This window comes from Lissotriton helveticus, chromosome 6, assembly GCF_964261635.1.
Source record: "Lissotriton helveticus chromosome 6, aLisHel1.1, whole genome shotgun sequence".
Taxonomy (NCBI): Eukaryota; Metazoa; Chordata; class Amphibia; order Caudata; family Salamandridae; genus Lissotriton; species Lissotriton helveticus.
Window position 1 is genome coordinate 675477766 of NC_136067.1, and position 17485 is coordinate 675495250.

The following is a 17485-nucleotide window of genomic DNA, read 5'->3' on the forward strand; positions in this document are numbered from 1 at the left end:
GACATGATATATTGTCATGAGGAACCGGAGCTATATGTTGAAGAATTTCCAATGGCCTCCCGGCCTAAAGACATTTGGGCTCCCCTGCGTGAATATTTAATGGCTCAAAGTGAACAGGGTGAGGGTTGATTGCTGACAAAGGGGTGATGGCTAGGATTGTCATATCACTGGTTAATGCAAATAGGGGCAAAGGTGCCGAGAAACAGATATGTACACTGCGTCATTATTTCAATGTAATGCCTGATCGCTAATGTGCTTTATTAAAGGAAGGGGTTATGTTGGGGTTTGTTATATCTTGCGCAATGTCACTACAATGTATCATCAGGAGTTGTATGAATATGCGCGGTTGCAATCAATAAATAAAATAAAATTTAAAAAAAACATGGAATATAGAATACACACAGGTACTCTGAAATATGGGAGGGGAAGACATAGAGAAGGTATGTGTAATCATAGAGTTGACAATGTGAGAGAAATCATTTACACCACTATTCCCTTGGCTATTTTATTTTTGCCTGAGTTTGTGGGGGTCCCTAATCCATGGAGACCTCTCAGTTGTAGATGTGGTGCTTCTCAGGCATACCCTGTGGGACTGATTACGAATGCCCCAGAGGGGAAGTCAAAACGCGGCACTCACTGGACCAGAAAGTAACAGGTGCGATGGATAGCACCTATTTCGAGTTATTCTGGATTAAAATGTGACATGAGCTAATTTACAGGCCTTTTTCCTTGTCAAATTCCAGCACATCCGACCTGATGAAATGTAATGGGATGGGGGGTTGGGGCCATTATCTCACCCTGTAATTGGCAGGTGTGAAAAACATCACACCACCTATAATTGCAAAGCAGTCGCCGTTTACCAGGCCACTCCTAATCAGCATGTTCGTCGAATATAGCCTAATAAACTAACAAAACACAGTACAGCTCAGCATAACATTCTAGTGTAACATGCAGCATTCATCAACCATGATTGCCGGCCAAACTGCAGGTTTGCTTCCACTGGCCGAGATACCGCATGCATTAAGGCTCTATGAGATATTGAACCTGGAGAAGAAATGTCTTGCGATTATGGTGAAGTATTTGGGGGGGAAAATAGTGAATACTATGAATGCTCCACATGAAATATATAAAGTTGTTTCTGTAGGGCTGACCGATGTAACTTACAGGATTAATTTTCTTGCATTTTACTTTCGAGCAAAAGGTTCAAGAGAGGTCCCACCCCTATATTTTTTTTTTAAATACGATTTGGTCCTTTCAAATAAATGTATACATACATCATTGATGAGCTGGTATGCCTCGCTGATAATTTGCACTCGAAATAATAGCCCGAATGTGTCCCTCATTTGCTGGCTTCTCCATATAAAGCGATACCAAAGGGGATGATGGACGGAGCGTTTGAGCAAATCATGGCCATGTCTGAACTGGGGTGGTGGAGTGAGCTAAAGAATGATGATGGATTAAACCCAACCCAGATCAGTTGACAGGGGGTGAGTGTTTGATTTGCTCAAACGCTCTGTCCATCATCCCCTTTGGTATTGCTTTGTTCGCCCCAAGTTGGCAGGGTATGCCCAGAGGTGGGTCCCTTGCTCACTTTGCCACAGGATTCAAGATAGCCTGGCTGATGAGGGTTATGAACCCGAAACCGGTCCCAGGATACTTGTTTCCGGTCCAGGGAAGACATGGCTTGGCGGTTCGGGCTGGACTGTTCCCATGAGGCACAGGGTCAGACTGATTTGCATATGGCCATGTCTGAACTGGGGTGGTGGAGTGAGCTAAAGAATGATGATGGATTAAACCCAGATCAGTTGACTGGGGGTGAGTGTTTGATTTTCTCAAACGCTCCGTCCATCATCCCCTTTGGTACGGCTTCTCCATATAGGCAACTAGATTGTCAATGCCTTGTTAATATAACACATTTCTGCATTTTTGGTGACCATTGAGATTAGTGATGTGAAGGGCAGCCTTTTCCCTCTGGTGTGACTACTTTCTTCATGTAGTTGAAGAAGGCATGGCAGTCAGTATTTAAAATGAAACCCAGAAGAAATACCTGAAAATCTCCCTCCGTTCCCCCTTGGTTACATCCACACAAGCACTGGATGAGCCTAAAATGCATTCTTCTTGTCTGTTTTATAGAAATGATGTTGATTGGTTTTAAGGAACAGACTCTATGGGGTGAAACACACATCCCTTGGTTTTTATAGCATCTAGCCTAGTGAAGTCTGGTCTACCACTGAAGTGTGGTGCCAACTTCCCGAATGTTGGTTATTTCTCTCATTAACATTGTGTTCATCTGGTGTTGTGTGTGAATGGGTTACTAAGAACTGCCCCTAACTAGTCATGGTTTTGAATTGCCAGCAGAGGAGTCTAATCACAGGATGGGCTGAACTTGTTACGGAATAACCATGGGTAGAACACATTCTGATCAAAGCATCACAAGTGTGCTTTTTAGGTCGAGCCTGGGCAACGCATGCGCTGCTCAGCGAGGCATGCTATATTCGGTATATGGGCTATTGGGGACTTTGGACACGCCCACCACTTTTAGTTGGTTGGGATGCTTTTTAAAATGCCATTTCTCTGGTTGGTTAATATTGCGCATCTGTCCCACCTTTAGGTGCTTGGTTCCCTCCCAGGAAACATCACCAATTGATTCTTTTGGTTGGCCAGCTCTGGCTATCTCTTGACTCCTTGCTCCCACACCCTACCCACGCCAGTCACTCGCAAATGTAGCATACATCTATGTCGTTATCTAAAGGGAACATTTAGGCCCTTTTCTACAGGCCTCTGGCTAGCTGAATAACGTCATGGGAACCCGGAGGTAAGATTAAACAAGCATTTGCATGTTTAAAAGGGATGTCCCAGGCTTGGCATACAACATGCTAGGGCTCCGAATGTTTAAATTATGTGTACACTCAGAACCACAGGTTTAAACTGTCTGCAACAGACACAGAGCACTATGTATAATGCTATTTTTTTCTTTCAACATCTTACATTCTCTGATTGCTTGCTATCTTAGGAAGATACTATACTCCTGAAACGTTGCATGAAAATTTGATCTTTATGTACTTCCTTTCCTTAGAGTGGCCCTCTTCTTCCTTCCATCCTCTGCATGCCTTCTATTTCCGAGTATAGCCTCCTCTCAGTCTCATGTCAGCTTGCCTCAATCCTCCTTACTGTAATTCCGCAATTGGCTGATACCACATTTCATAGATCATAACCTATCCTCTTCAAAACCCTATCCCTGTAATCTAACATTACCTAATCTCTGTCAGCCTATCTATCACACTAACCGTTCACCTGAAACTATATAGCGCCCACTAATGATCACTCATACCCGGTAATAATATATCCCAAAGTAAATGCAAGCACCTTTTCTTCAGCAGATGACTAATCGTAATAACCAACATGAACCACTGATCCTGGGTGCTGGAGTAGTGTGCCACTTGCCATAAAAGGCTTCAATGCCTCATAAGGGCTAGTAAATGCTATATAAATACAATTACAATCCCAAGAATGGGGAGAACAGTCACTGGTTTTCCCCCACATGTAGTCTTAAGTGGGTTTCCCCCACACTTCACTCTCTGTGGGCCAAGTCTGGCAGGTGACAAATGATTAGCATTTCTGGGGTGCCTAGGTGCATCCAGGTTAGCTGTCTGGAGGCATCCCTTCGATAAGTCAAGAGACATGGGGTCCAATGGCAGCCCATTTCAGGTTTATTTTTTTTAATACATGCTATGTTCATGAACGTAACTTGAAGACATTGCTGGTGTAACTGTTTACGAACATTAGTGTGCATCAAGCGAAGGTGATGCAAAAAGTACTGGCATACCAGAGGTAGAGTTGCCCTTGTAAGCAAGAATTCTGTTGGTAGGAACTTCTCTACTTTGTGCATATAAACTAAGGCTTCCGGCAACTCCTTAATCATTTTCGGATGATAGACCACCATAGATCACTTACGGCTGAATTATAGCTGGAATGTGTAGTCCTCTTGCTGGCCATTTTCTCCTGGCTGTGACTAACCCAAGGCTCTGCTGAAGTCCTGATTTTTTACCCAAATGCTCACTAGGGTGGAAGTTCCAGCCAGTTCAAAAGGTCAAGAGCTGCTACTGACAGCATGAAAAGAGACAAAGCAGGCTGTTGAAAATTCAATCTCATCATGCAGCGATTTTTGCAATCATGAGCTAGGCCCCCTGGAGCCGGAAACAGCCTTTACCACGACAGCCAAACGACACCCTGCAGTTACAATGCGGCCGTTACGACAAATGTGCCTTTACCATTCATTCCTTTACTATGCATGTCGTTACAACGACATGCCTTCGAGAAAGCGCCGTTGGACTTTAAAGTCCAACACTTTCCCTACTATTGCTCAGATTGGAGTTGGAACAGTAGATTATTCCGCTCCAAAGTCCAGCGCTTTCCCTAAAGCATGTCGTTTAAACGATATGCGTGGTAAAGAAGCATTCATTGTAAAAACTGCAGAGTAATGGAATGGGTGGTAAAGGCATGCATTGTTCTGACATTCAACTCCCGTAGCCGATACCAGTGTCAAATATGGGCTGCCTGAGAGATCAACCCTTACAAGATGAGATAGTGATGGCTTAGTATGGGGAGGATGCCACTCTTTGTACCACTATTTCTTACCTCTGTACATTTCTTTATTTCTCCCTTAGATATAGAACCTGCTTGGCTAGTCAACTAACCAGATTTGGGGAACTGTGTGACCGCCCTGAGTGCCATGTGCTCCTGCGCTGTTGCACCTCTCCAGGCATACACCCACTGTACCCCTTTGTGTGTGAGTAAAGGCTCCAAGACACTGTCCACTTGATCTTTCAGGTAACCTTGACACTGTTGTGTTTTTACTGTTTTACTTAAAAGTCTCAGGACATCCAGCTTTGCTGATAATGTTTAACATAACCAAAGAGATATAAATGAACAAGTTACAATACTCAATTTTAATACAACAGTGTCCATGTTTGTTACAGTTTTGAGCATTAGTTGTTTGCCAATACGTATTCAAACTCCTTGCATTGTTTCCAGGCCTTTTCTGTTCTCTGTACATTCCCAGTTTCGCAAGCAACAGAGGTTGGAACTGTCCACAAACAATAGATAATGGCCCCTGTTTCAGATCCATGCTGTGGTGACATCTGCTCAAAGTGCTGTCCAGTAATCCAGCGTGAGGTTACAATTCTCTTTGTGGGACTACAAACTCATTGCATAGTTACTGTAAGCGACTGAATGCTACTGATTATTGTTTATGTTTGTGCACTTTGCATGTAATCAGAATGTCTTATGCTGTAAATATACCGGAATTATTATTAAAGGTATTGTGTGCACAAACACTTTGGCTGGACCTTCATACTTTAGTTTTGCTGTGATGATTGTGTGCTGTACACTTTACAGTTAATCCTATATATCCAGAACGTTAAGGATGTTTACATGCCCCCTTTCTCTCATCTATAGACCCCAACGGCCTCTGTATTTATCCGGCTGAGGGTGTTTTTCGGAGACTTTTTGTTTTTTTAATTAAAAAACATTGTTTACAATCTGTCGTCTCTCCTCTTGGTAATGATCTGAGTAATAAGAATGGCTGACAATGATGCCCCAAACTTTAAACAGGCATCATTAAAAAAATACATGTCTCATAATAAGACAATAGCTTATCATGACATAAATGTGAATGCAAATTTAATGGCAAATGTTTCAATTGGAGTCTTACCTTTCTTTCATTATGACAGCACCGCAGGATTGGCAGTGTAAGACATAACTTTTTTCACCTTTCAAACTTTCTTTCAACGTGGGAAGCAGTTCTAAATAATTCAAGAAGAATAAAACATGCCGTGAATATCTGATTTCAGTTTTTACGAATTCATGGTTCATGAAAGGATTACAAATGTAGAACTAGTTTATTTTTACCCAATGATGTAAAAGATCTATTGCTTCTTCTATTCCTGTTCAAAGTTTTTGATTGACATTTAAATTACCATAGTACAGTACAAAGATGCATAGGCTTTGTATTATACAGAATGCATAACATAGAATAAAATAATTCATTGAATTACAATACATAGAACATAATGAGAGTATAAGTATGGCATATTACCAACAATAGCATAGTACAATTAATATATAAGACAAGCACAAGTAGCAGCCCTTTATAGAAATAGATGATTGGTACTGATATCGAAGGGCATGGTATTGGGAGATAGTAGAGTTGCACAGAGGAGTATACAAGAAATGTCCTTATAGCGATAAGGTAAAATGCTACGAACCATTAACAAAACCTTTTGATAGAGCTACTTAAAGTAAAATAATGAAAAATCTGAGAACATGTACCGAGCTGGTATGAGGTGTAGCAAGGTCTAGTACCCAACCGTGTCAGGATAACAATGTATGTAGTGAAGATGGAGGAGGAGAAGGGGGAGGCTAGTGCGCAGCTAAATCCCATATGTATTGTATGGATCAAGGCAAGTGTATAACCCATAATGTTTTCATTTTCCTTTTAGTGAAGCAAATTTGTCTAAGGTGACGCAGATAGCAGGGGATAACTGGGGAAAGAACCATCTTTTTGAATGCGAATTATGAGCACTTCCTAGGAATGAGACACACGCCTACCAAGTATGATAAGAAATGTGGTTAAATGATTTCCATTCAGATAGGATTACCATTACAGCAACCGATAGTAGGTCCAGTAGAGCCATATCAGTACAGCTTCAAGTAGTCGCAGACTTGGATGCCCAAGGACCCAATATTTCTGTAGGGAAATCTAGAACTATCAGGAAGTGTAAAATTGCTGACAATTGGGCCTGGACTTGGTCGCAGTAGGATTTGAGAAGTCGGCAGTGATAGAACATGTGCTAGTGGGAACCAGTCTCCTCGTTGCTATTCAAAAATGTTCTGTCCTCATGAAGCTTCAGTTTATGTAGCCTAGCAGGTGTCCAATGCAGAAGGTTCATAGTAATGTATTTTGCCTGGAAAATAGATGCAGCAATTTTGTTCCTAAAGGCTAGTTTATTAATGTTTTGTCATCCTTCTTCTGAAATGTGTCCAATTGTTTTTGCATCAAAATGACTGGCTCATTTATTAGCAAGAGAGGACTGCTGGGACGCGGGAGAGCTAGAGAGTGTTCTGTATATTTTAGAAGCGATGTGACCAGACCTAAGCCAGTTCAATAAGCGGCTTCCTTTTACGTGTTTGTGCTTTGCATGCATAATCTTAATGCCGGTCCATTGAAACCTGAGAGTCCCTAATATTTCAGCAGCACTTCCTTTTTTTTAAAAAAAATCTCTTTATTGTGTTTTGCATAAAGAAGCAAACACCACAATACACCCTGCCACCAGTCGAGGACATGCAGATGAAACATACCTTCTACAGTTAGCAGCCTGCGGCTCGGCCAGAGCCAGGCAGCAGTGCGGCAAATATTGTTCATCCCAGGGTAATAAGCACAGTTGTTGAGGTCTCTTCTTCTTTCAATCTATGTTTGATGCCTGGTCCGCCCTCTGACTGGGCAGGCACCTTTCCTCCTCCCCTAGTTATCCCCCTTCTTCAGGGCCCCCAGATTTTCTCAAATTTGCGTGGGCAGCCTCTAGCTAGGTACACTAGTTTTTCGTCCCCCCATGCACCAGTTCAGACCTTCTTTCCATTCTCACATCGTGGGTGGAGTGGGAGCCCCCAAGTGTTTCAGAAGATCCCTGCTGGCCACCATCAAAGCCAAGTTGCATAACAGTAGGGCATAGCAATGCAGGGTTTGTTCGCCCCGGACTTCCAGTGTGACCAACTGGGGTGTAAGTCTCACCTCGTCGCCCAGAGTCTCCGAGATCCTATTGCCCACTCGCTTGCAGTGGGTCCCTAACTTTGGGCAATTCCTGATTGTGTAAATAAGAGTTCCTCTCATGTGACAGTTTCTTAAACATCAATCATCAGATGCCCAGCCTATACTAAATAAACTGGTCCGGGTATAGTATGCCCTATGCAGGGCTTTCAGTTGGATCAGTCGAAAACCCACCCAGATCGCAACATCTCTAGGGTACCCACATGACTCAAGTCATCACCCTCTAGTCTGCCCAGATCCCTCTCCCAACTTTCCCTCAGGGGCAGCGGCATATTGTGGGTTGCAAGCACCCAGGACAAGGCAAGTATTGCCTTGTCAGAGACCTTAGTATAAACGTGTAGAAAATATTTTTGGTACCACGAGAAGTAAAACACTATAAGCACAGAATTATAACCACAAGATCATCCCATTTTTTTCAGTTTAGTACTATATATTATGTCTCTGACCTTAGTATAATTGTTGCCATACAGATTAGCCAAATTACGCAATGGTATAATTTTACTTTTTCGTAGGATATCTATTGGTATGCCTGCTTGTCTCTAGTTATTCAAGATGCCTCCCTTTATCTGAGAAAACAAAGATTATAACTGGGTATGCGACAATGATACATTTATTGGTAAGATGATTGAGCAATTTGATAAATGGAGCAGTAACGTAAAACCTTTCAGTGATATTTGCTCCTCTAATGTTATGTCCTATGGTTGTAGGAAGACTGAGTTATATTCAACTGGTGATCCGGGTGGATTCCGGTTGTGGAACTCAGAGGATTCCTTCTAAATTTGAATCTTGAACCTATCCTGCCTTATATATTGTCTTGTAAGTTAATCAGTATATGTTTTCGGTGTAAAGCTTTCTGGGTTTGAACTCACTTTCTCTTGATCTTCTCTCACAGGGTGATGGTGAAGGTTATGTTATTATTCAATAGGCAATGGGGAAGGCTATTTCATTAAGGGTAGTTGGTACTCCTGACTAGGCATATCACATGGCTATGTGAGCATGTCATTGAAATTTAATATAGATGCGAGTTCTTTTGGGTTAGGATGAGTGATGTGTTGAGTAATAAGTGAATTATTTGTGGTCCATTAGTAGCATATGGGTGTTCATGTTGGGTCCAACTGTAGAGATTAATGTCTAAATAAACAAGTTTGTTTTTTCTTTATAGAATACAACAGTGTTAATATTTGTATGTATTTGTAGGTCCCCTGGTAATGGAAAGTTTGGTATATGTATCTGGAAAGGTCCTGAGGAAGGTGGTCCCAACATCTTGATCCCACCGAAACGCGCGTCGACCTTGTGTTGAGCCTCGTGCCCTGCATTGTTCCATTTCTGGCAGGGGCTCTCCTTTTTGTTACATATTGTACTCAACTGTGTACAGTTACTGGATGGATGTAGCTGGTGTGAAAGTGGGTGAATTGGAGGGATTGTAGTATGATTGTATTTATTAAATTCAATCCAGGGGTAATGTGAATGTCTTTTCCTAAATAAATGGTTGTGGTTATGTTTGTATGTACACTTTTGAATTTGGTTTTTGAACAACCATTGATTAAAAGAAATGTATTTATGACTTTGTAAACTGAGATTAACTATGCATAATGTGTTCTTAAAAATATCAAGAAAATAATAAAAAATAAAGAAAGTTTTTTTTACAATAAAATAATAATGAGATGATTATAGTTGTCACTGTTGTGTTTGGATATCTGTTTAAATGCATATGAACAATGTTCAATGAGAATGAATAATGGGCTATGAGGGAAACATATAGTATTGTATTCTATAACACATACAGGAATTTGGACAGGTAAATCATCTTATAGAGGGCTGCTCGACCAAAGAGAGAAAGCGGTAATTTTCCCCATCTTTCCACATCACTACAGTAGTCCCCCAGAACCTTCTCCCAGCGCTTCTCTTATCCAACCAATTCCATCCCAAGTAAAAAGTGTTGACCTGTAGTTTTTGTTACGTTTGAAATGATACATTTGTGTTTTTTAAATGTTTATGAACACTTCAGAAATAACATTTTATGATACATTCTTTACCAAAGTTATATAGTATACAGTTCTTGAGAAGAGTGGAACTATTGTTTTTATGTGTTTTTTGTTTAAATCTCTTTAATGGAGTTTACAGTATAAAACACAGTAAAACAATTTGGGGGGGAGCAACCCCCTGCAATTCACAACACAGGAGTTTTCCTAGTCCAGGCATATGTTGACACTGGGTGGTAACGCACATCCCTACCCAGGTACTCAACCTCCTCCACAGGCACTACAGCAACATCAGGGCATATACCCCCAAGGATCAAGCAGGTCCACACGCCGCTGGCAGGAGCGGGGCGGGTTCTAGGTGGCCCACAACAAAACAAAACAACAACAAAAACCAGCATGGTATAAAAGATTGGAGATCATAAACAACATCAAAAATGAACAGGCATATTACTGATGTGTCTCCCTTCATGAAGGTCTCTCGTCGTCCTTCGCTTCTAATTTCAGAATATACAACTACCACACTATATAGTCTACACCCCAGCTACTGTGCCAGCGAAGACTGGTCAGTACAGCTACTTCCACCTTGGCCCATTTCAATAAACCCCTCAGTCAGTGCTCCATCACTGGTGACGAGCTGGCCTTCCAAGACATTATTATCTTCTAATAAAGAGTAACAGGGCCAGTGCAACATGCCTGATGATGTGCTTAACCCCCTTGGGTGACCGCTCAGCCCTCCACAGGGCTTGGTCACCCCACTCACTGCTGCCGCTCCTGCCTGCCTTTGCCGCCTCCTGCCTGCAGATTCCTTCACTCGCTGCCCGCTGCTCCTGGGAATTTCCCGCTGCTCCTGGGAATTTCCCGCTGCTCCTGGGAATTTCCCGCTGCCCGCTGCTTCTTGGAATTTCCCGCCGCTGCCTCCCTGCGGCCCCGCTCCCCTGTGATTCCATTCGCCGCCCCGCTCCCGCCACCCAGCTGCTCCTCCCTCCCGGCTCCATACTTATGACGCCCCCAGAGCGACCGCGCAGCGGACGCGCGCAGTGGGAGCGCCGATTGAGCGCCGAAGGTGCGCCAAAGGTAAGCCCGTCTGCGCCTGTCCGCGCCTGGCCCGTGCCCAGCGCCAGGACCCCTGGCCCTCCCCGCCGAGGCAAGACAACCCGACTGACCTACGACGCCGCCACTCTCAACGCACTCAATGCCGGCCGGACCCACGCCTGCTGCCGAGCCACCCCGAGTCGCACCCACGGACCCTTTACCTGCTGCACCTGCAAGTTCACCTGCCTCCGAACCTGCCCCGCACCCGCCAAGACAAACACCAGCAGCAACCACCTCAAGTGCATCCTGATCAACACCCGCTCCGTCCACAGACACGCCGTGGAACTCTGGAACCTCCTCGACGCTACATCACCGGACGTCGCCTTCCTCACGGAAACCTGGATGAACGCCTCCTCTGCACCCGACATCGCCATCGCCATCCCGGACGGGTACAAGATCATCAGGAGGGACCGCATCAACCAGACCGGAGGTGGCATCGCCATCGTCCACAGGAACACCATCCGCATCACGACCGACGCCAACGACTCCTTCGCCGCAGCCGAACATCTCCACTTCCAGATTCACACCGACCCTAAGACGACCCTCAGAGGCACCCTCGTCTACAGACCCCCGGGACCACGCACACAATTCAGCGAAGACATCACAGACTTCATCAGCCCGCTAGCCCTCCCCTCCACCGACTACATCCTCCTCGGGGACCTCAACTTCCACCTGGAGAACAACAAGGACCGCAACACCACCGCCCTGCTGGAAAACCTCGCTAACCTCGGACTCAAGCAACTGGTCAACACCCCCACCCACTACGCCGGCCACACGCTTGATCCCGTCTTCTCTTCCAGCAAGTACATCACCTTCAGCCACGCCACCGGACTCCACTGGACCGACCACAGCTGCGTCCACTTCAGCTTCAAAAGATCCACGACCCACCACCACCCGCAACAGGTACCTCATAGGAATTGGAGCAAGATCACCGCAGACCAGCTCACCACCTCCCTCAGCCAGAGCCCACCCGCCAACACAACGGACCCCAACGAAGCAGCCCGCAACTTCACACAGTGGCTGACCGCCTGCACCGACGACCTCGCGCCACTAAAGAACCCTCCCAGCAGACCCAGAAGCAAGAAGGCATCCTGGTTCACCGACGACCTCAAGGACTCCAAGAAGACCTGCCGCACCCTCGAGAAAGCCTGGCTCCTCGACCGGACCACCGACAACATGACCGCCCTCAAACACGCTACCCGCAAGCACCACCAGCTCATCCGCACCACCAAGAAGAAATCCCTGAAGGAACGACTGGACAACAACGCCCACGACAGCAAAGAGCTCTTCACTATCGTCAAGGAGTTCTCCAACCCCAGCACCGGCACCAACGACATCACTCCGTCACAAGACCTCTGCGACTCCCTCGCCTCGTTCTTCCACCGCAAGATCGCCGACATCCACAACAGCTTTGGCGCCCCACCCACGCACCCAACCGTCAAACCAACGCCCCCCACTGCCACCCTTCGCACCTGGACCACGGTGACCACCGAAGACACAGCCCGCACGATGAACACCATCCACTCCGGATCACCGACCGACCCCTGCCCATACCACGTCTTCAACAAGGCCGACTCCACCATCGCACCCCAACTCCGGAACATCATCAACGCCTCCTTCAACACCGCCACCTTCCCGGAGAGCTGGAAGCATGCCGAGATCAGCGCCCTCCTGAAGAAACCTACAGCGGACCACACCGATCTCAAAAACTTCCGCCCCATCTCGCTTCTCCCTTTTCCTCCTAAAGTCATCGAGAAGATCGTCAACAGACAGCTGACCGCCTTCCTCGAGACGAACGGATCCCTCGACCCCTCGCAGTCCGACTTTAGAGCCAACCACAGCACCGAGACCGCCCTCATCGCAGCCACCGACGAAATTCCGGACCCTGCTCGACAAGGGGGAAACAGTGGCCCTCATCCTCCTGGACCTCTCCGCTGCGTTCGACACGGTCTGCCACCGCACCCTAGTCCAGCGCCTCAGCAACATCGGTATCCAAGAGAAGGCACTGGAGTGGATCATCTCGTTCCTCGCCGGTAGAACACAAAGAGTCCGCCTCCCCCCGTTTCGCTCCGAGGCCACCGAAGTCATCTGCGGCGTCCCGCAAGGATCTTCACTCAGCCCCACCCTCTTCAACATCTACATGAAACCTCTCGCAGCCATCGCACGCCAGCACAACCTCAACATCATCTCTTACGCCGACGACACCCAGCTGATCCTCTCCCTCACCAGAGACCCCGACACCGCCAGAACCTGCCTACACGAAGGGATGAAAGATGTCGCCGAGTGGATGAAGGACAGCCGCCTGAAAATGAACTCGGACAAGACGAAAGTCCTCATCCTGGGATCTTCGCCCTCCACCTGGGACGACTCCTGGTGGCCCCCAGCCCTGGGCACCGCACCCAAGCCAACCGACCACGCACGCAACCTGGGCTTCATCCTGGACCCCTCCCTCTCGATGACCAGACAAGTCAACGCCGTCTCCTCATCGTGCTTCAACACCCTGCGTATGCTTCGCAAGATCTTCCACTGGATCCCAACCGAGACCAGGAAGACTGTCACCCAGGCACTCGTCACCAGCCGACTGGACTACGGAAACACCCTCTACGCCAGAACCACAGCCAAGCTACAGAAAAGACTCCAGCGCATCCAGAACGCCTCCGCCCGACTCATCCTGGATGTCCCCCGACGCAGCCACATCTCCAGCCACCTGAGGAACCTGCACTGGCTCCCCGTCGACAAGAGGATCACGTTCCGGCTCCTCACCCACGCACACAAGTCTCTCCACGACCTGGGCCCCAAGTACCTCAACGACCGCCTGACCTTCTACACGCCCACCCGCCAGCTACGGTCCACCAGCCTCGCCCTCGCAGCCGTACCACGCATCCGAAGAGCCACCGCCGGAGGAAGATCCTTCTCTTACCTGGCTGCCAAGACTTGGAACTCCCTCCCCATCCACCTTCGGCTGACCCAGGACCATCTCGCCTTCAGGAAACAACTCAAGACCTGGCTGTTCGAGCAGTAGCATACCCCTCCCCCCAAGCGCCTTGAGACCCTCCCGGGAGAGTAGTGCGCTATACAAATGGCATGATTGATTGATTGATCGATAGAGAAACCCAAAGCGAGTCCCTACACAGAGTGCGGCCTACCGGGAGTAATACCAGGCGGCGCATGAGCAAGCCAAAGACAAAAGACCAAAGTGCAAGGCTCGAACCCAGGCCTACAGGTCTCACAGCCAGACTTGTGACCTCTGACCTACACTCTCAGACACTGCAAATCACACTAGATAAAATATTAGGGGCCATAGAGGACTCAAATACAACTTCCAAAGGGAGCTTGACACTTTATCGGTTGGACTGGGTATGCTCCGCGCGGACCACTACAAGTTGGCCGACAGAGTCAAGGACAATCAATCTTCCTTAACAGACTTGCAGCCGTAAATGTAAATGTTGGATTCTTGTAAAGCGCCCTGTTACTCTACCCGAGTGTCCTGGTGCTGTAGACCGCTGGGGAACCCGTCCTGGTTTTCCCTGTGAGATGGTCCCTTTCTGGGTATCTCCAGGGTGAAACCAGGCATCCCCGGCGTCTGTGGGGGGCCGTTGTAGAGATGAGGCAAGCTTAATGCCCAGAGTTGCCGAGTGTGTTCCCTGGTTAGAGTAGGCACTGAGGCGAGAATTATCGAGTCCGTTGACCCTGGTCCCAGACCCTGCCGCGTCGGGAATTGAACCCTGGTCCCGGGCCGTTCTCTGCTTACAGGTCTGCCACCTCTAACCAGTGAGCCACACCAATCCGTCACATCAGGCCATGAGGATACAACTTGCACACCTAACAGACCGGGTACAGGCTAGAATGTGCATTGTGGGCCTCCCTGAAGGCGCTGAGGGGTCCGACATGGTGGCCTTCCTGGAATCCTGGATGCGCTCAGAGGTGGCCCGACTCAGTTCACCCCATCTTTTGCCCTGGAAAGGGCACGTAAGGTCACTGCAAAGCCACTAGCCCCTAGGCGCCCACCCATGGAGGGCCAAACTCCTTCACTACATGGGCAGGAACAGGGACAAGATAAATGTAAAAAACAAGGACCCCCTGAGAAATGAATGAGTTTCAATTCCTAGGACAGGGAAATATAATTTGAGTGAGACAAATTCCTAGACAATTTAAGACAGTCAATGCATATATCTGGATATAAATCAGGGAAAAGTAAACACCAAGAATCATGTAAAGAGGTATTTTTAATTATATTTAAAAAGACATAAGGTTAAAAACAACGTTAGTTACAATTTAACAAAATTGATTTTTCATTTCAATTCAATAAAATATACAAAATGTATAAAGGTGGCACTTTTATATTCTTTATCAATTGTATCGACGCGCGTTTCGCCGTGATCAAAGCGCCTTCTTCAGGAAAAGCCACTGATTTACTTCATATATTGTATTAGAAAGAGGCTCTATGTGGATGGACCAAACGAGACTTATAGATGGACCTTGGGGCAAATTTTTCAAATTCCTCTAGGTAGATAAAAAAGCCATGTAGGACCTGATGATGTCGTTATGTTTCCTTGGTCTGAGCCATTAGTTACAAGAGATTGACGATATTATCCCAAATGAAAAACTTTCAATAGATATCCAAATGTGAACCAAAAATAGGGAACTATTTAGAACTTCTGCTGCCTTCTAGAGTTGACTAACACATTGGGACATGAAAGACCCCTGGTGCACCCAACACAGGGACTACTCAGTGTATTCTGGCGTGTATCAGGTCCAAACCATAATAGACCCCTTTGTGTGCACTAAGGCCTTGAGTAGTTGTGTTACTCACAGAGAATACCTGGGACGCACTCTCTCTGACCACATCCCACTCCTGTTGAAGCTCCGGCTCTGGCAGATGGAAGAATGCTCTCTTATACGTGCATGGCGGCTGCACTCTGTGGCCCTCCTGGGACACCTTAGCGGAGTACTTCACCACAAACCCCGGGACGGCGTTTAAAGTAACTCCCATCATATAAAGGCAGCAACCCTCAGTGGGCATACATACAGGGGACAGAGGCAAGAGGCTGAGCTAGTGAAAGTGGTGAGAAGTCAGTCTTTTTTAGGCAGCGGTCCTTGAAGTGGTGAGTTTACAGTTTCTTGGTGTTAAGACAGGCAAAGCCAATACATCTGTGTTTTTGTTAGAGGAAGTCTTTGCTAATAAGGGCAACTTTTTATGCATTGCTCCCTGTTAGAAATGGGGTAGCATGGTGCAGAGCGGGCAGGCCAAACTCCAGAGGACGTGTTAAGCATCCTCGCTGTATACATAGGCGACACATAAGGCACACTACAAAAAGAGACCACACCAGTTTAGGTGAAAAACAGCATATGTATTATGCACAACACAGCAAGAGGTAATCACAGGAGTGAACATGGTGCCAACTGGCACCCGGTAGTCATGTACAGAAGGGGACTATTTACAGGGTAGGGCCATTCGGGCCGCTGCCAGAACCATCACAAGAGTATGTGGAATAAAGGTAGGTGCAAGGAATAGATGTAGATTCCAGCAGCTGTAGCTTTAGGGGAAAACAGCATGGCTGTAGCAACATTAGCACCACAGTATTGGCATAAAGCCTAAACCTGGGGCATAAATCACATTAGCATGACGCATTAGGGAGGAACATCCCATTAGCATCAATAATGAACGTAAAGCAGCCCGTACCTACTGGCAAGGTCAGGAAATTAGCCGTGTCTCACGATAGGCCTAAATCGCTGTGTGAACAGGGCTGAAACAGCAATCCTTCAACATCTCCTAAGACATAGGGACACAAGCTTTGTAGACTCATTGGCCAGCGACACCTTAAGTCAGGCCCAATGCATTAAACCTTCTTAGTATTAGGTACAAACAGGTGAGCACCAAAACATGTCCGTCAGGGAAAATTACATGATAATGAATACACCATCTCTAGACATCACTTACATTATGCATACCCGCATTAGCAGGACCTTGGGCATACCATTAGCATAAATGCACTAGGATTACCATATTAGCGTAAGTCACATTAGGAGGGGGCATAAAACATTAACAGCCCTGCAGTCATTGAGGGAAAGCGGCACACATTATAAGTGCCATCAGCCTTGCAGTTTAGCCTTTGGCGCCACAGCACCTGGGGAAAATGGAGTCCCTCTTCTGGACTCTGCAATTAAGAGTGCCCCACAATGTTGAAGCTGCCCGCTGTCAACCAAGCAGGCAAGGGGGAATTCCACACGCCGGGATTTTCTCGTAGCGCTTTAGAATCCCGACGCTGCAGACATCCGCTCCTCTTCTCCTGGGCACAGTTGTAGCGCCTTGGCAGCAAGCAGAGCAGAGTCAATGCGAATAAGGCACTCTGGCAGCACCACAATGCAGCACACATGCAGGGGAATTGAAATATAGCGCTTTGACAGCACAGCGCAGCAGACCTCAGCTCCTCTTCCCCTGGCACCCTGAATATAGCGCTTACGCTGTGCTCAGTCCCACCAGGGGCTTCAGGGACAACAGGTAGCGCTCCTCACCAGCAATGCGAATATAGTGCTCACGAGGCACTAGGTAGCTGCCATAGATTAAGGGTTCCACCTAAGGACA

The 17485-nt window shown here is 46.8% G+C and overlaps 1 protein-coding gene across 2 annotated transcripts in view; it reads right to left on the reverse strand.

Moving 5' to 3' along the window:
* Window positions 1-17485, reverse strand: part of UBE3D (ubiquitin protein ligase E3D) — a 1125452-nt gene that overhangs the window by 863979 nt on the left and 243988 nt on the right. For both annotated transcript variants that reach the window (XM_078648129.1, XM_078648130.1), the window contains exon 3: window positions 5714-5804. In XM_078648129.1, coding sequence (XP_078504255.1) covers window positions 5714-5804 — 91 coding nt within the window. The remainder of the gene's footprint in view (window positions 1-5713; window positions 5805-17485) is intronic.